Source organism: Sprattus sprattus (assembly GCF_963457725.1).
Source record: "Sprattus sprattus genome assembly, chromosome: 8".
In the NCBI taxonomy this organism is placed as follows: Eukaryota; Metazoa; Chordata; class Actinopteri; order Clupeiformes; family Clupeidae; genus Sprattus; species Sprattus sprattus.
In genome coordinates this window covers 14,594,994-14,618,139 of record NC_137927.1, presented here as the reverse complement: position 1 = coordinate 14,618,139, position 23,146 = coordinate 14,594,994, and the positions used below count along the sequence as shown (strand labels likewise).

At 46.7% G+C, this 23,146-nt stretch overlaps 2 protein-coding genes across 4 annotated transcripts in view; one reads left to right on the top strand and one right to left on the bottom strand.

Moving 5' to 3' along the window:
• Positions 1–620: 620 nt before the first annotated feature.
• On the top strand, positions 621–2,786 carry gins2 (GINS complex subunit 2; the record flags this gene model as incomplete). Of its 2 annotated transcripts, none has more annotated exons than XM_080843839.1 (5): positions 621–745; positions 1,033–1,147; positions 1,245–1,344; positions 1,701–1,827; positions 2,343–2,786. In XM_080843839.1, the coding sequence occupies 5 exons, from the start codon at positions 704–706 to the stop codon at positions 2,469–2,471; spliced, it is 513 nt and encodes a 170-aa protein (XP_080699965.1). In that variant the 3' UTR covers positions 2,472–2,786. The 2 variants fall into 2 exon arrangements, with proteins under 2 accessions (XP_080699965.1, XP_080699964.1); XM_080843838.1 differs by having other exon boundaries at positions 704–793.
• Positions 2,787–8,357: 5,571 nt separating this feature from the next.
• The window catches only part of gse1b (Gse1 coiled-coil protein b), a 172,331-nt gene continuing 157,542 nt past the window's right edge, over positions 8,358–23,146 (bottom strand). For both annotated transcript variants that reach the window (XM_080843156.1, XM_080843155.1), the window contains exons 4-16: positions 21,468–21,634; positions 20,788–20,985; positions 19,820–19,999; positions 19,144–19,520; positions 18,497–18,833; positions 14,315–15,003; positions 13,951–14,063; positions 13,430–13,715; positions 12,214–12,327; positions 10,972–11,361; positions 10,351–10,734; positions 9,722–9,825; positions 8,358–9,101 (exon numbers count right to left, since the gene is read on the bottom strand). In XM_080843156.1, the coding sequence (XP_080699282.1) occupies positions 8,964–9,101; positions 9,722–9,825; positions 10,351–10,734; positions 10,972–11,361; positions 12,214–12,327; positions 13,430–13,715; positions 13,951–14,063; positions 14,315–15,003; positions 18,497–18,833; positions 19,144–19,520; positions 19,820–19,999; positions 20,788–20,985; positions 21,468–21,634 (3,477 nt within the window). In that variant the 3' untranslated portion in view covers positions 8,358–8,963. The remainder of the gene's footprint in view (positions 9,102–9,721; positions 9,826–10,350; positions 10,735–10,971; positions 11,362–12,213; positions 12,328–13,429; positions 13,716–13,950; positions 14,064–14,314; positions 15,004–18,496; positions 18,834–19,143; positions 19,521–19,819; positions 20,000–20,787; positions 20,986–21,467; positions 21,635–23,146) is intronic.

Here is a 23,146-nt window from a genome sequence, read left to right as displayed (position 1 = left end):
TATGGAGAAAATACAATATTCTTTAGCAATATAAAAAAAATCCTCATATCTGTGTAGATGAAATAAGCTAAGTTAAAGTAACACTATGCAACAATTTTACGCTTTTTGATGGATGGTTTTATAGGCAACTAGTTTTAGTACCATCTTCAATTTAATTTTGATAGCATATGGTCATGTGAAGGACAGATAAACACCTGTGTCTTTCCCACCAGCCATCCAGGATATGCCCTATGTTGTTCTGTTTACCGGGCTGGAATAGCCTACCCTGCAAAAATGGAAGACAAGCTTTCAAAGCATGCTATACTGGCAAAAGACACCAGTTAGTGTGTTGGATAGCTGTGTTAACTGGGCTGTTGGTGGTGATTGCAAGGTTTTTGCATGCCCTTTAGGTAGTTTGCTCACTAGTTTTGGAACAGAACTCCGTTGTTTTTTATTAAATTGGCGAACACTGGAAACAACATACGATTAGAAATGGGATAAATCCGCAGATACACCTCAAATTGTGAGTAGATATTTTGTCTTGGCTGACGCCATCTATTGGAAGTTATAAGTATTACTCCACTGGCATGTTTCCGCTGACACGGAAGTGAAGACAATAATCTGAATATTACGCGGGAGTTGCAGTTTGCTACCAAGGTTGCTTTTTATATGTATTATATTTCTGTAACACAATACAATCTAGCATTCAAAATACCCTGTAGCCATGGATCCGTCCGAGGTGGAGTTCCTCGCTGAGAAGGAAATGGTGAAGATAATACCTAATTTCAGCCTTGACAAAGTTTACCTCATTGGGGTAAGTTTGTTAGCTAGCTAGCCAGCCAGCAGGCTAGCTGTTGTCTCTGGGATAAAGTGTTAACGGTGTGCCAGCGTTAAACCATCAATGTTTAACATCGTTATTTACTAGCCTGCCATTTAAATATACGTAATTATATTCCTGTATATATTTACTCCGTTCCTGGTAGATAGTAATAGTTTCTGGAGGTTACTGGCTTGGCCATCAATGCTTGTTTTTTTTTTTTTTTTTTTTTTTAGGGCGATTTGGGACCATTCAATCCAGGCTTGCCAGTAGAAGTACCCGTTTGGTTGGCACTCAATTTAAAGCAAAGACAGAAATGTAGGATTGTGCCACCAGAATGGATGGATGTTCGTAAGTAGAGATGACCTTGCAGTTATATAAATCAGTGTGCTATTGGAAATGTAACGTTAATGTCACATTGAAATATGATGACCCCATTATCTCTTAGAGAAACTTGAGGAAATCCGTGAGCAGGAAAGGAAAGAGGACACGTTTACGCCAATACCAAGTCCATACTACATGGAGCTTACAAAACTTCTACTGAATCAGTGGGTATACGAGAACATTACGCTTTGTTATTTGTTCATTTGGATAATTTAGTTTACAATATGCCACGTTGCCTCGTAATCATCTGCACGGATAGGTCAACTGTTCAATATAACTGAATTGAATGACCATATAATATCTATATATATCTATCTAGATACTATATCTATCTATATGACATCACCCAAATGTACGGGCCATCAGAGTTGAAAGCTCACCATCGAATAGTAAAGTAAGCATTGATATTATGAAGTGGACATAGTGGTAGGTCTAAATGAGTGTGATAATGTGATGCCTTAATGAAGTAGTTGTGCTGGCTGAGGTGAATAAATGTAATATGACGCCTGATGCTCTGCAGTGCTGCTGACAACATCCCTAAAGCTGATGAGATCCGGACACTGGTGAAAGACATCTGGGACACACGCATTGCCAAGCTGCGCCTGTCTATTGATAGCTTCATCAACCAACAGGAAGCTCATGCTAAGGTAGAGATGGCTTGCCTTGTATACCATAATACACAAATGTGAAGGATTTGAAAACCTGAGCTGGGAAAAGGAATGGGTCCCGCATTCAGTAAAACTGTTCTGAAATAGCCTTGTTTCCTCTGTCCCAAAAACACAATTTTAGAAGAGATATACTTTTATTCTTTTTATACTTTTTCTGGCCATGATTGTTGGCAGTACAGATTATTTTCAACCAGTTAATGACCGTTAAAGGTACATAAACTCTATTTAGTGATACAGTATTAGATTCATTAGATTCATGTTAAATGAACACTTCCCACTGTGCTGTAAGGACAGAACATTTTTTATAAACAAAAGTTTATTAAAATGCAACTCTTTGCTGGACAGGAGTCACAGTGCTGTTATTGTTTTTGTTTGCAAATTGGGTGTCTTTCACATTAATTCCACTATGTGTTATGATGGCACAGAGGGATCATTATGATACCAGTTTAGGGTGTACTTACCGTTATGTGTTATATCCCCTCCTCTCTTCACAGCTGGATAACCTGACCCTGATGGAGATCAACACCACACGCTCATTCCTGCTGGACTCCCTGAACTGCATGTACAAGCTGCGCACTAATGTCCAGCCTAGTACGGCAGCAGAGAAGACCATGGACTACTAGAGGGACGAGAAGTGTACACCCATAGCCCACCTCAAAGGAAAAACAGCTCTTGACATGACAGCCTGGTCAAATCTAGATCACTTACTTTACAGACTGCATGCCTACTGTGTGGCACAGTGAGACTGCCATATAGGACTAGGACAGAGCCAGAATTAAAGCAGCACTGAATATGGACACTGAGTGCACCCAAGGCAGGCTGATATAATTTCGTTTGTATGGAGGCTGTTTGCATTCCTTGTGTTTATGGAGTCCCTCAGATCCAAAAAAGTGCTTAAAGCACTACCTGAAGAGATACCTGTCCAGGTAATAAGGTAATACAGCATTGGAAGAGAAAAGATCATTGTAAACTAAAAAGAAATGCTCTGATATATCTGGTCATATTTTTGAGTGAGACAGGTTGTATACATTCTTTTGGCGGAGTAAAAAAAGAAATGGTGTCAACAAAACCAGTTGTAACGTGTGACTGGCCACTAATATGGCTTTGTTTAGGAATCCATGTGACCTGTTTATCAGTAAATTGTTGTTGGAATTAAAATATGATGGCTGAGATGTTTACAGGGGCGTTTGTGTATTGGCTTCACTAATCTGCCAGTAGTGTCAGGTACAAATGCCCCCCTGGCTTTGTGGTCAGCATGATAAGTGTGTTGGGCTTCAATGAACATCCATTAAACTATTAATAGACCAGGGGACATGTTGATTTACAGTACTGTACAACAGTCTACAACATATCTACATAGGAGCGACCCGCCTCCATGGAGGCCGCCATTCTGAGCCCATTTGTTTCTACTGTAGCCCAGAACGAACCATATCACTGTATCTAGATGGCCTTTTCTATTATTTATGGCATCTGACAGCCACCATAGGTGCTCCTACACGCTTGGAAATAACGGGGCGAGGGAAGGTTATTCATTTTTTCCCCTCATTTGATTAGAGCTTTTGTTTAAAACTTCTAAACATTTTGAACTTCTCACTGGGTGATCAATCCATACTATGTTCATGTTAGTGCTATGTTGGTTCTGTTAATAATTAGGCTAGCTATCCCTTCGAACATATACAGGTGCATCTCAATAAATTAGAATATCATCAAAAAGTTGATTTACTTCAGTAATTCTATTCAAAAAGTGAAACTCATTTTTTATATAGGTTCTTTACACACAGACTGATATTTTTCAAGTGATTATTTCTTTTAAATTTGATTATAACCGACAGCTAATGAAAACGCCAAATTCAGTATCTCAGAAAATTAGAATATTACTGAAGACCAATAAAACCAAGGATTTTTAACACAGAAATGTTGGACTAGTGAAAAGTATGAACATGTACAGCACTAAATACTTGGTCTGGGCTCCCTTTGCATGAATTACTGCAGCAATGCGGCGTCGCATGAAGGCAATTAGTCTGTGGCACTACTGAGGTGTTATGGAAGACCAGGTTGCTCTGATAGTGGCCTTCAGCTCTTCTGCGTTGTTGGGTCTATTGTCTCACATCTTCCTTTTCGCAATACCCTATAGAATCTATGGGTTTTAGGTCAGGCGAGTTTGCTGGCCAATCAAGCACAGGGATACCATGGTCCTTAAACCAGGTACTGGGACCTTTGGAAGTGGGTGCAGGCGCCAAGTCCTGATGGAAAATGAAATCCGCATCTCCATAGGATGGTCAGCAGAGTGAAGCATGAAGTGCTCTAAAACAGACGGCTGTGCTGACCTTGGACTTGAGAAAACACAATGGACTAACACCAGCAAATGACATGGCACCCCAAACCGTCATTCACTGTGGAAACTTTACACTGGACCTCAAGCAACTTGGATCCTGTGCCTCTCCTCTCTTCCTCCAGACTCTGGGACCTTGATTTCCAAATGAAATGCAAAATTTACTTTCATCTGAAAAGAGAACTTTGGACCACTGACCAACTGTGCAGTCCTTTTTGTCCATAGCCCAGGTGAGACACCTCTGACGTCTCCGGTTCAAGAGTGGCTTGACACAGGAATGCGACAGTTGAAGCCCATGTCCTGGATACGTCTGTGTGTGTAGGCTCTTGAAGCACTGACTCCAGCTGCAGTCCACTCCTTGTGAATCTCCCTTGAATGGGCTTTGTTTCACAATCCTCTCAAGGCTGCAGTTATCCCTGTTGCTTGTGCACCTTTTTCTACCACATTTTTTCCTTCCATTCAACTTCCCATTAATGTGCTTGGATACAGCACTCTGTGAACAGCCAGCTTCTTTAGCAATGACCTTTTGTGTCTTACCCTCCTTGTGCAGGGTGTCAATGATCGTCTTCTGGACAACTGTCAAGTCAGCAGTCTTCCCCATGATTGTGTAGCCTACTGAACTAGACTGAGAGACCATTTAAAGGCTCAGGAAGCCTTTGCCAGTGTTTTGAGTTAATTAGATGATTAGAGTGTGACACCATGAGTCTTCAATATTGAACTTTTTCACAATATTCTAATTTTCTGAGATACTGAATTTTGGGTTTTCATTAGCTGTCAGTTTTAATAATCAAAATTAAAAGGAATAAACACTTGAAATAGATCAGTCTGTGTGTACACAACCTATATAATATATGAGTTTCACTTTTTGAGTAGAATTACTGAAATAAATCAACTTTTTGATGATATTCTAATTTATTGAGATGCACCTGTAGGCCAGGCCCAATGTAAGTACAAAGCAGACTATAGACCCATCACCAGATAGGTAAGTTATAGGCTAGTATGCTGTAAGAGCACTGCCATACAAAATTTGACCTGTAGTTCAAGTTTCTCGTTCTGTTATTTCTCTCCACCCATGCCCCTGTTTGGGAACCTCTTGTTGGAATCCATTATTCTCCGAAATGCTTGAAATATCCTCCCTGCCAAGTACCTTAAAAACTGCAAATGTACCTATAGCCAAATTGATGCTGTTGAAGACAAGACATTTTTTTTTTAGCTGTTTTGAAAGGGACATCACACCAAATATTTATTTGATGTAGTCCTTTTGGCTTACTTCACTTTGTATGTTGTTTTTATGTCATTCTTTTTTTTTTAAAGAATCAATATATTTTTTTCACAAGTAGCTAAAATGTTTGCACGGTACTGCATTTGTTTATTATTGCATCAAGTTATAATTTTGTAGATTCACAGAAATGCACAGAATAGACAACAATCATGCTGCTTTTCACTTATTTTGATCTTTTTATAGAAATGTCAACTGCCCTCAATGGCAATTCTGTAAACACATGTTGACTTTGCCTCAGCATTAAACGACAAAAAGCTAATCTTAAACGAATACTAAAGTGAAAATGAATCAACTGATGACGTGATTGCTAACTTCTTTTAGAAGACGGTAAATAACACTAGACAGAAAACAACCCAACACATCAGGTACATTTTCAAATATTTTATTTTTTTGTCTGAAATTACAGCAATATATTCATAAATACCTAATTACTACATTCAACAAATAATATATTACATTACAATGAATTCAAACAAGTACATAAAAAAAAATCATGATTTCACAGCATCTTGACATCCTCCGTTGGGCATGTGCGTGTGTGAGAGGGGAGGAGGGGGAAACTCTACCCTCCACCTGGACAACATGGGCTATGGTAGGACAGTCGATGCTAGGGCCAGCCTTTGGGTCTGTAAACATGGTACCACTTCCAAACCTGGCACTCCTCTGTACCTCTGGGAATCATGACTGACGTGGTAAAGCCCGGGGGCTTCTGGGGGAAGGGAGCAGACCTGTGCTTCACCTGCTTATAGCTCGGCCCTCCGTTAATCCTCGGTCGGTGGCAGATCAACTGGGGGAAACGCTGGATGCGAGACGAGTGCTGCGCTCTTACTTCTAAGCAGTCTTGGTGGGGGGAGTTTGGGATGAAAAAGTGTTCAAGGTCGAGGGAACGAAACACCACTGGAAACAGTAGAGACAAGGTGCTACAGTCAACGGCTTCTATAGGCAGAGGGACATGCCAACCAGTGGACATAATGGCCTGCTAACCAAGAGTTAAAAGCAGGTACAAACGTACAAAAGATAGAGGCAGAGTGCTTGGCTTACTATGTGGATATTACCAAAAGGTTTTCGGCATGGCTGTTTGGGTGGTACTGGCTAGGGATCTGTCTATCAAGCAGGGATGGTAAGCCCAGGCTTCAGGCCTACATGCATACATGTGGTTTATTCGGTGATTGTGGTGTGTGTTGCACCAAAAAAATGTGAAGAAAAATGGTACAAAAAAACAATATGATGTTTTTTCCCCCCAAAACATACAAAATAATATTTTTTTTTCTCCTCAAAGAGATTATTGTATTTAAGTTCCTGGCACTGGGTTAAGGCCTTTGTGTTTGTTATGTTTTCCTCAGGCATAAAGGGGCAGGGATAACAATTTAGCTTCAATAAATGGACTGTCTTACAGAGACAAGAGAAGCTTGGCAAATAAGGACCCCTCAAATTGAAATGGTACATTTACCAAATGGCAATGGTACATTTTGTGTCGATGACCAATTTTGACATTATCATAATTTTTTTATGAACTAGTTTCCATATGGAAGGTTATGTTTTGTTCAAGACTAAATGGCAATTCTCCATTAAAAGTGTAATGCAGCCATGGGAAGAGCTTCGCCCTAAGTGGAAAAGCCATCCTGTTCAGTTACAATTTAAATTTAAAAGGATGTCTGGCAATGCATACTATACCCACTCTTTTCTATGGGCATATCTTGTTCATGTAAATTAATCGATATATGTGCGATGCGATATGAATGCTCACAGAAATATGGTCCTGTATGTTAATGGGTCATTTGGCACAACTTTCCATTTATGGCAAACATGGGCATGGTGACAAGTGGTACTCAACATAGGTTAAAGAAAAAAAAACAATTACAGTGCTCGTATGCGCATCACTCAACAAATAAAAAAGGACATACTTTGGATCTTGGTATATTTTAGGCCAGGTCATTCGTTTATCAAGGTCCTTGTTCAAGTGCCATCAGGCTACCGTTTGATAAGGGCAATCCTCAACATAACAAAACCCCCAAACTCCAAAGAAAATAACAATGAGTGCACACACACATCTCTCCACCTGGTCTCAAACCAGGTGCCTGTGTGCACACGGTTTTAAAACATAATGAAAACAAAATGGAGAATGGAGGTTACCATGAACGGGTCACAGCGCCAAACGTGTCACACATGAAGGGGAGGCATGCTGCTCCCTGGCAAAAAGGCAAATTAAGAACAACTCAAAGAAAGCAAAGTCCATGAAGACACAGGGGTGTTCCAGAACCCTAGGGCGGACGTGTGGCAGTGGGCAAACAGGCTTCGCAAAACAACCCACTGGAGGGAGCCTGAGGTGGGGGTATGGGGTATTCATCCAATCGTGTGAAAGAGGGGGTATTCATCCAATCGTATGAAAGACAGGAAGCTACGTGTATAAAGGTCCAGAGTAACCCTCTGGGCAGAGTGAAAGTTGAGCGGTCAGTGGGGTTGGAGGGTTTTGCAGTACGGGCAGGAAAAGAAAGTGTGAGAAGCCATCTCATCTCACCCTGTTTTCTTTTGTTTTCTTCTGCCCCCAGACCCTTCTCAAAATGCTTTTATCCTGACCAGCAGCAGTACACACTAAAAGCAAGGGTTCCTCTTTGCCCAAAATTAAAAACAAAAGCTATAACATATAAAAATGGCAGGCTTTTCTTTTTTTCCTCAAACAACAATGAGTAAAGTAATAAAAACATACAAAATTCTTTTTTTGTTTTTAATATTATTTACAATACAAGGCCGAAGCACCTTTTTTAAAATTTTATTCTCAATTTTTGTACTTTGAAATAAAACATTTCCTTTATTCTTTCCAAAAAGTGTGCATTTCTCTCTTTTTTCTGGTAAGTTCTTTCCCTAATTTGAAAAGAGTTCCTTTGTTGTTACACAGTACCTCCAGGTAGTTCGTAGTTCTTCAGGGTTTCTCATATAAGTGCATTTCCAGTTGAAAGCTTGTTTAGACCAACAGGGGGCGGCAGAGACAGGCCTGGTGTTACACAGGGTAGCGTTGGCTAGGGCTGATGCTGGGAGAGGGAATGGGACCTCCATTTTGGATCGGTTTCTCCCATATTATTCAGTTTTAGGTTCAAAGGGGGAAGCCCTAAGGGTAGGTGCCATAGCTGGGGCAGAGGTATAAACAGCATCACATAGAGCCACCACCCCAAAGCATACACGAGTGTGTCGGTGTGTTTTTTTGAGTGGGCATATATAGACAGTGAAGTCCCAGATGATCACTCCACTGTTTTGATCACTTTACATACATGCTCATTATGACCCCCCTACGTGTTGGTCAGTGGCATGGGTAGCTCTCTCCAGCTTTCTGTCCTTTCCTGTGTGGCCAATCCGCACCGTCTACCCTCCCTCTCTTTCTTTATCTGTCCTTCTCCATCCTGGGGGGTCCATGTCTTGGTTGAGGTCAGAGGGCTGGGGACAGGAGTGTGGCGTTGGGGTGGTTGGTGGGGGGTGCGGTGGGTAGGCTGGGGCTGGGGAAGGGTGTCACCTGGGGGGGTAGCCCTTGAAGTGAGCCCTGGACCAGTGGGGCTGTGGAAGGGACAGGCACTTCCTGAAGTGCTCGAGCTCCGCCTGCAGCTTCTCCCTCTCGGAGGCAAGCTTCTGCTTCTGGGCCATCAGCTCCTGAGAAAACCGAAGAGAATGAAAAATAGAAAGAAAGAGATAGTGAGCGAGAGAAAGAGAAATAGATAGAGTGTAGATAGAGAGAAAGAGAAATAGATAGAGTGTAGATAGAGAGACGATTACATAACAGTAATCATGTACAATTTCAACCCCTACCATTCATACAGGCAGTTAAAGTCCAATAAAAGATACTTATGTAAAAGTCTCTGACAGACCGTGTTGGTAAACAAACATATTCTCCTAGGATGCATAAGTCATTTATCTGAGGATGTCAACATATCATCTCATTATTGCCAAAGCTTGATGAAGCAATCTGGGCGTTGCTCACCAATGTAATCAGAGATGACAAAGGATCGACAAACAGATGGCATGCCAGTTACAATGACAGAGGTGAAGTGTGTGTGTGTGTGTGTGTGTGTGTGTGTGTGTGTGTGTGTGTGTGTCTCTGTTTGTGTGTCCATTGTGTGTGAAACAGAGAAATACGAGAGATGTGTGTGTGTGTGTGTGTGTGTGTGTGTGTGTGTGTGTGTGTGTGTGTGTGTGTGTATCTGAATGTACTGTGTGTAAGCAGAGAGAGAGAGAGAGAGAGAGAGAGAGAGAGCGAGAGAGAGAGGACCTACCCCCATGGTGTGGGAGAGCTGTTCCGCTGTCAGGCTGAGGTTATAATGATGGGCCTCCAGCCTCCTACACTGGCTCTGCAGGACCTGCCTTTCAATGCCTTGCTCTGTGGAAACAAGAAGAATGGACAGGCAAGGGGGGGTGGGGGGAGATGGAGAGAGAGAGAGGGAGGAAGAGAGAGAGAGAGAGAGAGAAAGAGAGAAGTAGAGAGAGAGTTAGCCTGAGGGAATGACCTGGGCACTCATTTGCATGGGCACTGATACTCCCAGACTCCCACACAAGCTAATCAGCAGAGAGGCAGCGGAGGGCCAGCCAGCACACACTGCCTCATTAGAGCTACAGAGAACACACACGGGAGTGTGTATATGTGTGTGTGTGTGTGTGTGTGTGTGTGTGTGTATCAGACCATAATTACTGTTTAGGCATAAACAAAAACACTGCAGTTGTGTGCAGCTTTTAGAGACTGAATGAATGTCATTTTCATTATAACTGGAAATGCAAGACCTAACGGCAGCCAAAACTGAGTGTGCTTGTGCATAACATCAAAAGCTCTGTAATTATGCATCTGTACAGTGCCCTCTGGTGTTCAAAACACAAAATTCACTTTGATTTTTTCAAATTAAACCTTTACCTTCAATGTATTCCTGATAGGCTTCAAAGATGGCTTCTATCCCCTGCCACTTGGGCGTAGGAGCCTCTTCCTCATCCTCATACTCTTCGTCGTCGGAGTCCTCGTCGGCTGAGAGCTCGTTGCGGGGCTCCGGACGCGGTATGAGGGGACAGGGAGGGCCGTTGGGCTGGGGATGCGAATGCGGGTGCGTGTGGGCATGGGCGTGAGCGTGGGCGTGGGCATGGGGGTGGGGGTGTTGGTGGCTATGGGGATGGGCAGGGTGGTGGGAGGAGGAGGAGGAGGAGGAAGAGGCGGAGCGGCCCGGAGCGCTCTGGAGCTCTGGAATGTTGTAGTGCACCGAGGAGTCCAGGGCGTGGTTGGGCTCAGAGATCACAGAGGTGCCCCCTGGTAGACCAACAAGGGATAACACAGATTGGTAATGAATAACTGTCTATTGATGAAACATTTGTTTGATATTGTTACTGGTGATGTCAAGCTCTATAAGCTGAAATACAGGTCCACAATAGAGGGGATTTGTTAGAGCAGTGCTGGGAGACGAAGACATTGCTTCCATGTAGTTGTGTAGTAGTGCGGTATTGTAAATTATGCCATAATAGAATGATATCAGGCAAAATGACGTACCTTTGTGCTTCTGCAGGGACTTCTGGGTAGACTGCAGCACAGACTCATGGAACTGCTGGGCGAACTCCTCGGCCGTGAAGCTTTCCCAGGGCTTGACCCTGCCGTTGAGGCTGGCCGGGCCGTCCTTGGGGTGCGGCGGGGGCCGCATGCTGTTCAGCAGGCTGGAGGACTTCTTGGCAGAGGGACCGTCACTCCCCCTGGCCTTGTCGGGCAGTGCGGAGGACAGGCTGGGGTCTTTAGGTCTCAGGGGGTCTGCCGAGTGCTTGAGCTGTTCCAGGGTAGTGGTGGGGTCGGCTGGCTGGGTGCGTCCCCCAGGGGCGGGTGAGGGGCTGGTGGCCCTGGCACCGTGAGCGTCCTCTGACTCGGCTGGTGTCTGGGTAGAGGCTGAGTCTATCATAGGGTAACATAGACTGAGAAGTTAACATCTAAATCCTCCATTGCTCAATTTACACAACGAGCACAGTAGAGAACACACATCCTTCTCCTGTAACCAAAAATCAGAGTGAAACTAGTTCAAATGTTACCATCATGGTATAGTTGAAATCAAGTTTACCAATGAACTACCCTTCGCTTCAACTAAAACAATGCAGAGAATTGCAGCCACACCATACATACGGTAACTCGCAGCTCATTTGCACACTGTCATTATGCGAGAGGTGTATGGTTCATGCATCACTAGGTATGGAGCAAGGATAATGAGACACATGTTCCCATAGGCCCCAACCAACAACTTTACCATTGCATCTATAAAGATGTTGAAAAAAATGTTAAGAAATGAAATACGGGATTGTGCAAGACTTTAACTGGAGGACTTTCATTTGTGAGTCTTGTGAGGATGGCCTTCATGGCCTTACTGCCATGTTGTAAGATTTATAGGACAGGGAAGGGGGGGGGTTCACACTCCTCTGAGAAACGAGAGGGAAGAGAGGGGAGAGGAGTGGAGGGGAAGGCTCTGAACATCTGGAGCTGTCATGACTGAAAATGTACCGCTCTATCAGACTGCTGGCAGCTATGGTGGCGTCGGCTTGTGAGTGTGTGAGCTTATTTGTGATTACATGGCAAAGTGCGCCGCTGTGTGAAAAGAAGTGGTGGCGCTCGGGCGTGACCATTGGTGAATGTGTGAATGTACATGTAAGAGCTAACACAAGCATTATTTTGCCTAGCTTATGAGAAAGTGTGTGTGTGTGTGTGAGTTTGTGTAAGTGTGTGTGTGTGTGTGTGTGTGTGTGTGTGAGTGCTCACCAGAGTGATAGGCAGAGGGGCTCTTGCACAGTGGCTGGGAGTTGTGTCGCAGTGTATCCAGAGTCACACTTTTCTGTTTGATAGCTTGCAGGAGCTCCACCACGCGCTCATTATCTGCAGGATTAAAGATAATGCCATGGTAGGCTTTAAAAATGGGGAGGAGAAAGGGCAGCGGAATTACTTTTTCTTTCTCTTTCTCACTCTCTTTTTCCTCTTTCTCTTTCTCGCTCTCCTTTTCTCTCCCTCTCCATTGGAGGATTCTGGCTCTTACACAAGGAGTGTGTGGGAGTGTGTATGGAACGCATCCCTAGGTACAACATGATACCTAGTGCACACACGCGCACACACGCCGACGGGCCCCCTTCTGTGAGTGTGGGAGGCGAACACACAGCCATCTGCAGCAAACATCCGGTAAATCCGGTTGGGTTTAACAGAGGATAAGCCGCCAGCTCCCACTCACACTGCTACTTGCACTCCGCAGGAGGAGGTAAAGTGTGTGTGTGTGTGTGTGTGTGTATTGGTGTGTGCGGAGTGTCTGTCTGCAGAGGTCTGGTTGACATGAAAAGAAACCAAAGCAAACAAACGAGACACACAGGGCGTAACACCAAAACCCACACACCAGATTTTGCCAAATGTACAACTTTACTATAACACACACACAATATTCTGCCATATGTTCCATATGTGTGTGTGTCTAATAAGACATAAACAGAAAGACAAGCGCTAAAGGCACATGAATGTAGTGGTGGTGTTAAGTGCTAATTACATGTTTTTGACCTTTGAGTGTGTGGTTAAACAGGCCTTTATGTTGGGGTACGAGGCTAATGCATCATCTAGGTTAATACAGTTAGATTCCTCAGAGTAGCGCCTCAAAAAGGCTCAACTTAATTGGTTCTGTGCCAGCAGTCCGTGCTAGAGTTTGTATACACCTACCCTAAAGAAGCTCTTCAGCCAGAGAGACTATCCTGTCATCCACTGCAGTCTATTTCGCCATAATGCAAATCAAATGGAGGTATTGTGCATGAACTTGCAGAGTTCCCTCTGTGAAGTGTGCGTCTGTAAATCTGCATGAGGTAGAGCGCAGAGTTCCCTCTGTGAAGTGTGTGTGTGTGAATCTGCGTGAGATAGAGGGCAGAGTTCCCCCTGTGAAGTGTGTGTGTGTGTGTGTGTGTGTGTGTGTGTGTGAATGTGCATGAGGTAGAGAGTAACCCCTCACCTCTCCTCTGCTCCTGGCTGACGTGGGACAGGCTGAACGTGGTGAGGAACCGGATCTTGTCCTCCAGCTGGGGGGTGCTGTCCATCTCCTCGGGGGTGAAGCGCGTGCTGAGCTGACTGGCGGGTGCGACAGGGCTGCCGGTGCCGGCGGCCCGCTTGCTCTGCACGGCTGGCGGCGAGGGGCTGCGCTCGCGGAGCATGCGCCGCCTCTTCCGCCGCTTCTGCTGCAGCAGCTCGTCCCGCCGCGACTGTGTGGTCAGGCCGAACTGCTTAAGGAAGTCCACTTTCTGTGGGACAGAGAGAGGGTGACACACTGAATTATATGGTGGTGAGACATAGTGTAGGACACACACACATCTATGAATGTGATTGTCTGTCTCTCTCCTATACATACTTACACACACACACATCTATGAATGTGTCTGTCTCTCATCTACACAGACACACACACACACACACACACACACACACACACACACACACACACACACACGACTTGAAAGCGTTGGAGGTGTAGCGTACCTCAGTGGACTCGTCCAGTTTAAGGGGCGGCTGCTCTGCCACCCTCCTCAGGTGGGCCCGCACCTCCTCCTCATCACTCTCATCATACGAGTCATCCAGCTCATAGTAATAACCTGCACAGCAGAGGAGCCATTAGAGCACAACTCACAGACACAACAGGCACTTATGGACTGTGTGTGGGAAGAGAGGAAGGACTAATTCATTGTGGGTGGGTTTGTTCATCATTGGGGAACAGAGGCATCAGTAATATTACAGAGGTGGTTGTACGAATGTGGGGCAAATTAAGAGAATGATTGTTGCAGCTGAAAATATGAAATGTAAATATTTTTCTTCCCAAAAGAGAATGCTCTTAGTTGCTCCTCACCTTTCTCCCTGGCCTCTCTTCTCCTCTTCTCCTCCATATCCAGTTTGCTGACGGGCCTCCTGTGCTGTTGCAAGAACTCGTCATACAGCAGCGCCGGTTCAGGCCCCAGCCGCGGCGGAGGGGGCCCCTGTAGGAGGCCCTTGAAGGGTCCCCCTGCAGCGGCGGCGACAGCGGCGGCTTTGAGCGAGGCGCTGAGGTCCCCGTACTGGCTGGTGAGGCTCACTGCCGACCTCTGCTGGCTCAGGAAGCTCTGCGTGGACTTCTCCAACTCGGCCAGGTAGGCCCCCGGCTCCGGGAAGCAGCCGGCTGTCAGTGGCCCCCGCATGTGGGGGTATCTGTCCATGCCGTCCTTCCTGCCGCCGCGGGGCCCGTCCTCCGGCCTCTCGGACTTGCCGGAGGAGCCATTGCTGGAGCCTTGGGGTAGGTGTGCCGAGGTCAGCCGGCTGATGTCGAAGTGGGGCCGGCTGAGCTCGGGGGGGTCGTGGGCGATGGTGCGGCGCGAGTCCGACGACGGGCTCTCGATGAGGGAGGCTGGGTTCCAGAGGGTGGTTGGGGGCGGTGGGGGGTGGTGTGGGGGTCCGTGCTCCCGAGGCTGGGGTTTGGGGGAGATAAGGGGCGGAGGGGCACCCAGGTGAGGGTGGGAGTCCCGGCCGTCACGACCGCACGAATCATGGTGGTTTGACACAGGTCTAAAGAGAAACAAGAGAGAGACAGAGAGAGAGTGAGATCGGAGGTGATATAACACTTTAGATGACTGTTCTCCACACACACACACACACACGCGCGCGCACACACACACACACACACACACACACACACACACACACACACACACACACACACACACACACACGCTCTAGGGCAAGCTCTATCAGAGCGCAGGCTGAAAGCCCATGTGCAGCGGAGGGATTTGTGCTGTTCAGACCACACAGAGCTCGTCTTCAGCACAAAATCTTAACCGCCCTGCTGTCAGACTGAGCGGCCATCACCTTCACTGACCCCACCCCATAGAGATCCCAGTGCAAACAAGGACTACAAGGCCACAGAGATGGAGAGATAAACAAGGTGCAAAAGAAACTTCCTCTGTAAGCTCTCTCTATCTATCCATCTCTCTCTCTCTCGCTCAGTTCCTCCTGTCCTCCGCTACCTCCATTGCCTCCCTCCTTCATCCCAGTAATTCTACAAAGCTGGCTAATTAGGCTTCAATCCCATTCTGTCTCTCTCCTCTGCGATCAGATAATCTCATCTGAGCGCGCTCCGTGGGCCGCCTATCTGAGCGGCGGGGTTCAGCGGGGGCCGAGAGCAGGGAGACGGGCGGGTCGGTGGGTTAGGGGTGTGTGTGTGGTGGGGGGGGGGCCCTCTGTAATTATCAGCCCGGCTCCTCCATGCAAGCACAGCCGGCGCTAAAGCCGTTCATTAGAGGCTGACCTACTAATGCAGGAGCAAAGCCAGGGCCAAACGGCTCCCGTTACACAGGGGGAGAGGGAGGAAAAATGCCCAGCTTTGAGCACAGGGGGCTGGGAGGATTACTGAAGGTGTGTGAGTGTGTGTGTGTGTGTGTGTGTGTGTGTGTGTGTGTGTGTTTGGACGGGAAGTGGTAAGGAAAGGAACAGTGTACGCCATAGCAACTATGATGCTCAGATATGGCCTCAGATACGGCCTCAGATACGGCCTCAGCCAGGCGGTTGTGTTGTTGAGTTGTGCTGTTCAGGCCACGGCCCTCACACTTTGTCTATTCAATTATGCAAACGCCTTCCCGCTGAAATAGAACGTATATAGTTGGCAGCGTTTTACAGGAATGCCATGACAACTTCAAATTCAGCACCTGGCTCGCTCGCTGCTGTCCACATCACAGGCTGGCAGGAGCTGTCACATTTCAGAGGATGTCGCCAAAACAAAGAGATGAAACAACCCCCCTCTCAGACACCCATCTTCCTCCCCTCCTCTCCTCCTTTCCTCTCCTCCTTTCCGTCTGGAGGCACATCAAAGGGATGCAAGCATCGGGGGAGACGGCCCGCACACCATGCTCAAAGTGTCACTGGTGACGTGCGGCAAGACAACACAGCGCCTGGCGCGCTTTCGAGCGATAAAACTACTTCCTCGGAGCTAAAAACTCCCACAGTGCTGCTAGGGATCATAGATGACTTGGAACAAAAGAGGATGAAGGCAAGCAGTGCCTCTTCACTCCACCACTTGACAGTTGCTTTTTTTTCTGAGGGAAAAATATGAAGACTCCCGTGAAAACGTTACAAGCAGCTACTGCGGGTAGGGATGAGAACCTTTACGATTTTAACGATTCCGGTTCCTTATCGATTCCTGTTTATCGATTCGATTCCTTATCGATTCTTATTGGGTAAGGGGTGAAAAAAGAGCACAAACGGGTTTTTTACATTAATGTTCTTTTATATAAATTTCTAGAATGCTGCACACACCTTAAACAGAATGTTTACATAAATAACCAAAAACTTTTATTAAAAAACAGACATTCTTGCCACTAAATATAAAACAACAATATTTAAATGCATATGTGGTGAGAGTGTCAACTCTAAAGCTATACATTGACATTGCAGAGCACTGTTGATTGCTATTTCACTCATCTATACTGTATAGATGAGTGTATGAGTGAATGAGTGAAATAGCAAACAACCCCTATACAACCCTTCCTCTGCTACCTACTGATCTTTCTTTTCCAGAGCAGATATACCTCAGGAAATGTCTCATAATTGTTGGAACATTACAATGCATCCAGGTTTAGTTTAAGTTAGTCCAATCTAAACCCCTCCCTCATTGCACTCTTGAGATAAACTAAATCTGGCAATAAAATGGCACTAACAAAATCGTTGAATTGTCTGATCTGACATGAAGCCCTTGTTATTGAGTAAACTGAAGGACTGTATATTTTCTTGTAGGTTGCTTGGTTGTATGGCTAATTGCGAACTATTATGCTTAACGCTTCTAATAGCAATGTAGAACCCACTACAAACACAATAACGTACTGAAACATACTTACTTGTATCATGCACACAATGCCTCACATACGTATTTGAACAAAGATGATTCGCAAACTAGGCACTCAGTATATTTAAAATTTAACTATTGCTGCCACTGAATTGAAAGAGAAACGTATCCATATCTAGGGAGCTGCACGCGTTTCTAGGCAACGCCATTATTAACGGAGTCTTTTGCGTTTCATCCCTGACTTACCAAGCCAAGGTAAAGTCCTCAAAATGTTTTATCATAACGGTGTTACTCGTGTGTTATCAGCAAACTTTCTAGAACCAACAGAGGGGAGGCAAGCACTGCCTCTGCCTCAAGCCAACGGCTGAAAATAGAAGATTCTACAGCTAAGCTAGCCTACGTTATATGACCATGTCCAACATCGCCCATTCTGTTAAGCAATTAAATGCTAAGTTTAGTTATGGTTAACACGACAACGCAAACGTTTGCTGATAACACACGAGTAACACCGTTATGATAAAACAGTTTGAGGAGTTTACCTTGGTAAGTTAGGGATGAAGCGCCGTCGTTAGTTAGTCAAAAACATGACAATCTTGTAATTTAATACCATGTTGTGTGCTCAAGTGCTTATTCATAGTAGATGTACCTCCTCCCTTTGACGAAATACATGTTTTACAGACGTTACAAGTGACCATGTTTGCATTTGTTCGAGTGAAATAAAGCCACACTTTAGATCGCTTCTGTCTAGTTGCCATTTCTGCTGCGGTCTGATTTTTTAAAGGGTTCGCGCATGCGCAAACGGCACAGAGGTCCGTTTACAGACCCGGTTTTGAATTTGGCTAACGATTCCAAAGATTCGGCTCATTAGGAACCGGTTCTAAACAAGAACCGGGTTTCGGTTCCCATCCCTAACTGCGGGTCAACCATTGCACACTGCAACAACAATGCACCACGCAGTGCTACGTCTTTCAATCCCATTTAAAGCCACGCTACAAGCAAACAAAATTAAAAGTGTCACAGAGAAGTAAAAAAAGCATTGGGTTTTGATCCACCTTTAAGCTGTTCACCCATTTGAGTGGAAGTCTTGACTTCAATTCCAAACTTTAAAATCACCCCATAGAGAGACCATATGGAAATGGGGTTTATATGATCAAAAACTATAAATCAGATGTATTGCGTGTATTGCGTGTATGTGTGTGTGTGTGTGTGTGTTTGTGTGCCTACCTGTGTCCTTCTATCCTCAGATCAGCCCCTTCTCCGGGTCTGCCCAGGTCCAGGTGCTGCTCAAGCACCTGCTGACGGAACTCCGACACCTGGTACTGTCTGTCCTCCTTCTCTTGCCGTAGCTTCCTCTGGCGGGCCAGCCAGCGCTCTTCCTCGTTGTTGCGCTGTTGCAGCATCAATGCTGTGAGGACCCCAGGGCCATGGGCCCCAGGAGGCCCCAGGAACATGGCGTGGGAGGGAACCAGGCCAGGTACGCCCAGATGGGCCGAACCTAAGGAGGGGTGCAGTCCAGGCTGCAGGGGCTTGGGAGTGGCCAGTGTGGACTCTTTGGTTTTATCTGTTAAGAGAGGGAGGGAGAAACCACGGTCAGAGCTGGGATTTGAAAGTTGAATGTGTACATTCATTGTTGAGTGAGATTATGTTTGGAATGATGTGGATGTGGAAGTCTGCCTTCTGCCTTCAAGCATAAAAGAAGAAATATTTCTATTTATATTTCTTTCCACTGCAAGAAGCGCGCGTTTTTGTGTGTGTTTCATAATTCAGGGGTACACAGAAAGAGAGCTCTACAAGTGTGTGTGTTTGTGTTTGTGAGTGTGAGTGTGAGTGTGAGTGTGAGTGTGAGTGTGAGTGTGAGTGTGAGTGTGTACCGGCTCTGTTGGGGGTGAGTCTCTCTCCGGGCTTGGCTCTCTCCTCCTGTCCCCTGAGACCGTGCAGCTCGGCGAGGTAGTGGCTCTCCATGGCCTTGGACATCTGGAGCTCCTTCTCCCTCTCCCGCGCCGCTCTCTCCTTCTCCCTCTCGCGCTCCCTCTCCCTTTCTCTCTCGCGCTCCCTCTCCTTCTCCCTCTCGCGCTCCCTCTCTCGCTCGCGTTCACGCTCGCGCTCCAGCTCTTTCTCCCGCTCGCGTTCGCGCTCCCTCTCACGCTCGCGCTCCTTCTCACGCTCGAGCTCCCGCTCCCTCTCTTTCTCTCTCTCCCTCTCGCGCTCGCGTTCCCTCTCCCGCCGGAGCTCGTCCTCCATCTGGAGCCTGTGGGGGAATATGATACAGAGAGAGAGAGAGAAGGAGAGAGAGTGACAGAGATACAGAGAAAGAGAAAGAGAAAGAAAGGGAGGGAGAGAAAACAGCTTAAACAACACACCCTCAGGAGGATACAAACATTGATGGTGGGAAAACTGTAAACTCATGAAAACACTGAGGGAGGTCAAATCTTTTGGTCCTGAGGATGCTCTTACATCCTGGGCACTTCAGTATTTGCCGGTGTCTCATCTTATACTGTATCCAGGGTAGTTGATCGGGTAAATGTATGTCTTTGTGTGTGTGTTTACCTTTCTGACAGACGTTCTGACTGTAGACTGGAAAGGGAAGGATGGGACATGTCGCCTGGGTAACGCACCCCCGGCAGGTGTAAGGGGACCGCCGAGGGATGCAAAGGAGGCATGGCTCCCCCTCCTGGCAACTGGTAGAACGGCGACCTCAGAGCAGACAGGCAGAACGCTTCATCCATCCTACGATAGAGATAAAGAAAGAAAGAGAGAGGAAAAGAGACACACAGATTGAGAAGTTAGGGGGTGGGGGGAAGAGAGATGGAAAAGACAGCCGTATGAGTGCCAGTGGCTCCCCCTAGAGTCTCGTGGTGAGTTTGCTCCTGTGAACTCTTCATTAACCTGCACGCTCTCGGCCTCCACTCCCACACATTAGTGTCAATCTCTGTCTTAATGAGATCAGCGCCATCCTGCCAGACGACCTAAATCAGAGGCTCTCTGCGCGTGTGTGTGTTTGTGTGTGTCCGTGTGTTCATCTGTGTCTGGGTGTCTTTGAGTGTGTGTGTGTGTGTGTGTGTGTGTGTGTGTGTGTGTGTGTGTGTGTGTGTGTGTGTGTGTGTGTGTTGGTGCTGTGCGACGTCTGATGGCTCACCCTATCATTAAAGCCATTACATGGGCACTTGTCATGAGCAACAGTCACCGTCATGCACGCTCACAAACTCTCTCCATCTCTCTCCAAACATACACCCACATCCTAATCTAGGAGACATGCCAGTCACAGCTCATCTGCGGCCGAAGCCTCAAACATACACAGACACATACAACAACAATGCAGCCAGCACGCACGCACGCGCGCACTCACGCACACTCACACACGGTATGAAAAGCAACAACATATCATAATTCATCCTATTCATACCCATCTAGAAATCACGCAAAGCTACAAAACACATACAATTTCGTTTTACACAGATATGGTTATTTATCCTTTTAATCTGTAGCTGATGGCGCCTGTTGTAAGGGGGGCTAACCTGTACGGGTTGAAGGAGGGGTGGGGTAGGTAACCGGGGTGGTAGTAGGCCGCAGCGGCGGCTGCAGTGGCGGGGTCCAGCCCCAGCGGCAGGGAGGGCATGCGCAGGTCTTCAGCCGTGGCGTAGGGCCGGAAGCCCCGCAGGTACTCCTCAGGAACACCACCAGGGGGCACTCCATGGGCCATCTGCCTGGGCAGGCTATGGGGAAGACAAGGAGAGAAGAAGTGAGATGGTGTGGGCTTAAGACGATTGGTTATTTATATTTTGTAGACAATGAAACCAATTAAAGTCAATTATCAGCACCCTGACCACAAAATGGCTTATATAGTGAATAGGAGAGTATTACAGAAGTGTTTCCCTTTCTTGGGAATTGAACATATGACCTTGGGTGCTACCAGCAGCTTATTCTACCAGTTCAGATCAGAGTGTAGTCTGGGAGGTTGCTATGGAGCTTACTGCTGAGCCTAATCCAATTTCAGTTCAATTTCATTTCCACAATGCCTTTTTTAGAAAAAGGGCCATAGTCACAGAAAAGCCCTTCAGACCAAGCCTATGTTATGCTATCTGAAGACTCATCAAGGGACAATAAGGAGAAGACCATGGGATGAGTCTGTGAGATGACAAAGGTGGCAGTCTGTGTTTGTAAGGTGTGGAGGACTCAGGCATGGGGTGACGCTTACTTGAGGGGCTGGAATCGGGCATCGGACATGACTCCTCCGGGGGTGAGGCTGAAGGCGTACGGGCTTCCCATGAGGTGTGCCTGCACGGAGGGGCCCCCTTTCTCCTGGGGGAGGTTGGCCTCGGAACTCAGACGGTCTCTGCTGGACCCCCGCTGGCCTGACTCAGACTGTGAGAGAGAGAGAGAGAGAGAGAGAGAAAAAGAGATTGAGGCTGTGTCATTGTTCCTTCAGGCCTGTGACCGACACGCTTGTCCACACACATAGAGAACAGAGCCCTGACATACAGGCAAGGCAGAGAAATATCTTCTTTCTCCTAACACATACACACACACACACACACACACACACACACACAGACTTTACAAAATACATAGACACACAAAACAATTACCATTCAGCAGCACCATCCACACACACTTGCTAGCTTGTGTATACACACACACACACACACACACACACACACACAAGAGGATGAGAAAGACAGCAAGCTAAGCACTCTGTGTCCCTCATATAAATAAGAGTGGGAGTGGGAAATAAGCAGCTCATATGGGCCCAGCAGGCAATAAAGCTTTATCTCAGGTGTGCCGGGCCCTGACAGACCCCTGCTCTTAAGAGCGTGACACGACCCTCATCCCTCAGCCATTTCCAGGAATAAAAGTCAAGCCTTCCCTGCCTTTCCCTGGAATTAGAGGAGAGTACGAGCGGGAGGTTGAGAGGGAGGGACTCATCTCTCTCCCATCTCCCTCTCATCTCCCGCACCAGAAGCAAGTGAGTCATCGCTTTCATCCTGACAGAGGAGGAGGAGAGCGATTGGGATCTGAGGATGAGCCACGCGTTAAAAAGGGAGACAGTGTGGGGGGAGAGGGTGGTGGCCGCAGCAGCAGCAGCAGCAGTGATCATTCTAGAAATAAATGAATGATCAAACTCATGTCAGAACATCAGCAGCAGTGCCTCTTTTTCTCTCCCCCTCCAAGAGAAAGAGAGTTGGGCAGCCCCCCACCTCCCCCCTCTCCTCCCACCTCCACGTTTATTATGTTTTAATGAACATTCAACTTCGGGGAAGTTTGTCAGTGGAGGTCAAGTTAACCTCCCAGTATTACTGTATTCAGCAGGCAGTGGTTGGTTTCCATGACAGTCCCCAGCCTACCTCTGTGTGTGTGTGTGTGTGTGTGTGTGTGTGTGTGTGTGTGTGTGTGTAGGCGAGTGATAAAGGAAGAAGTCCATTTAGTGCCCCATTACCACAGTGCTCCTGTCTTAGCCACTGACCCGTCCCCACTCAACACTGTCAGCAATGTAAAATGAAATGCCACTAATGTTTGAGACGCTACTTTTTCCACACTCCCTCTCTCTCTCTCTCCCTCTCTCTTCCCCTCTCTCTCTCCCTCTCTCTCTATCTCTCTGGCACTCCTTTGCTTCTTGTTGTATAATACGCTTCACTTGGCAACAGTGTAGCTTCTGCTCGCATAGCCCACATGCGGCCCCTTCACCCCCCCACACACACTCACTCAACTAATGGCTTTGTGAGTGTGTGTGTGAGAGTGTGTGTGTGTGTGTGTGTGTGTGTGTGTGTGTGTGTGTGTGTGTGTGTGTGTGTGTGTGTGAGTGTGTGTGTGTGTGTGTGTGTGTGTGTGAGTGTGTGAGTGTGAGTGTGTGTGTGGGGGGGGGGGGGGTGTAGTGGG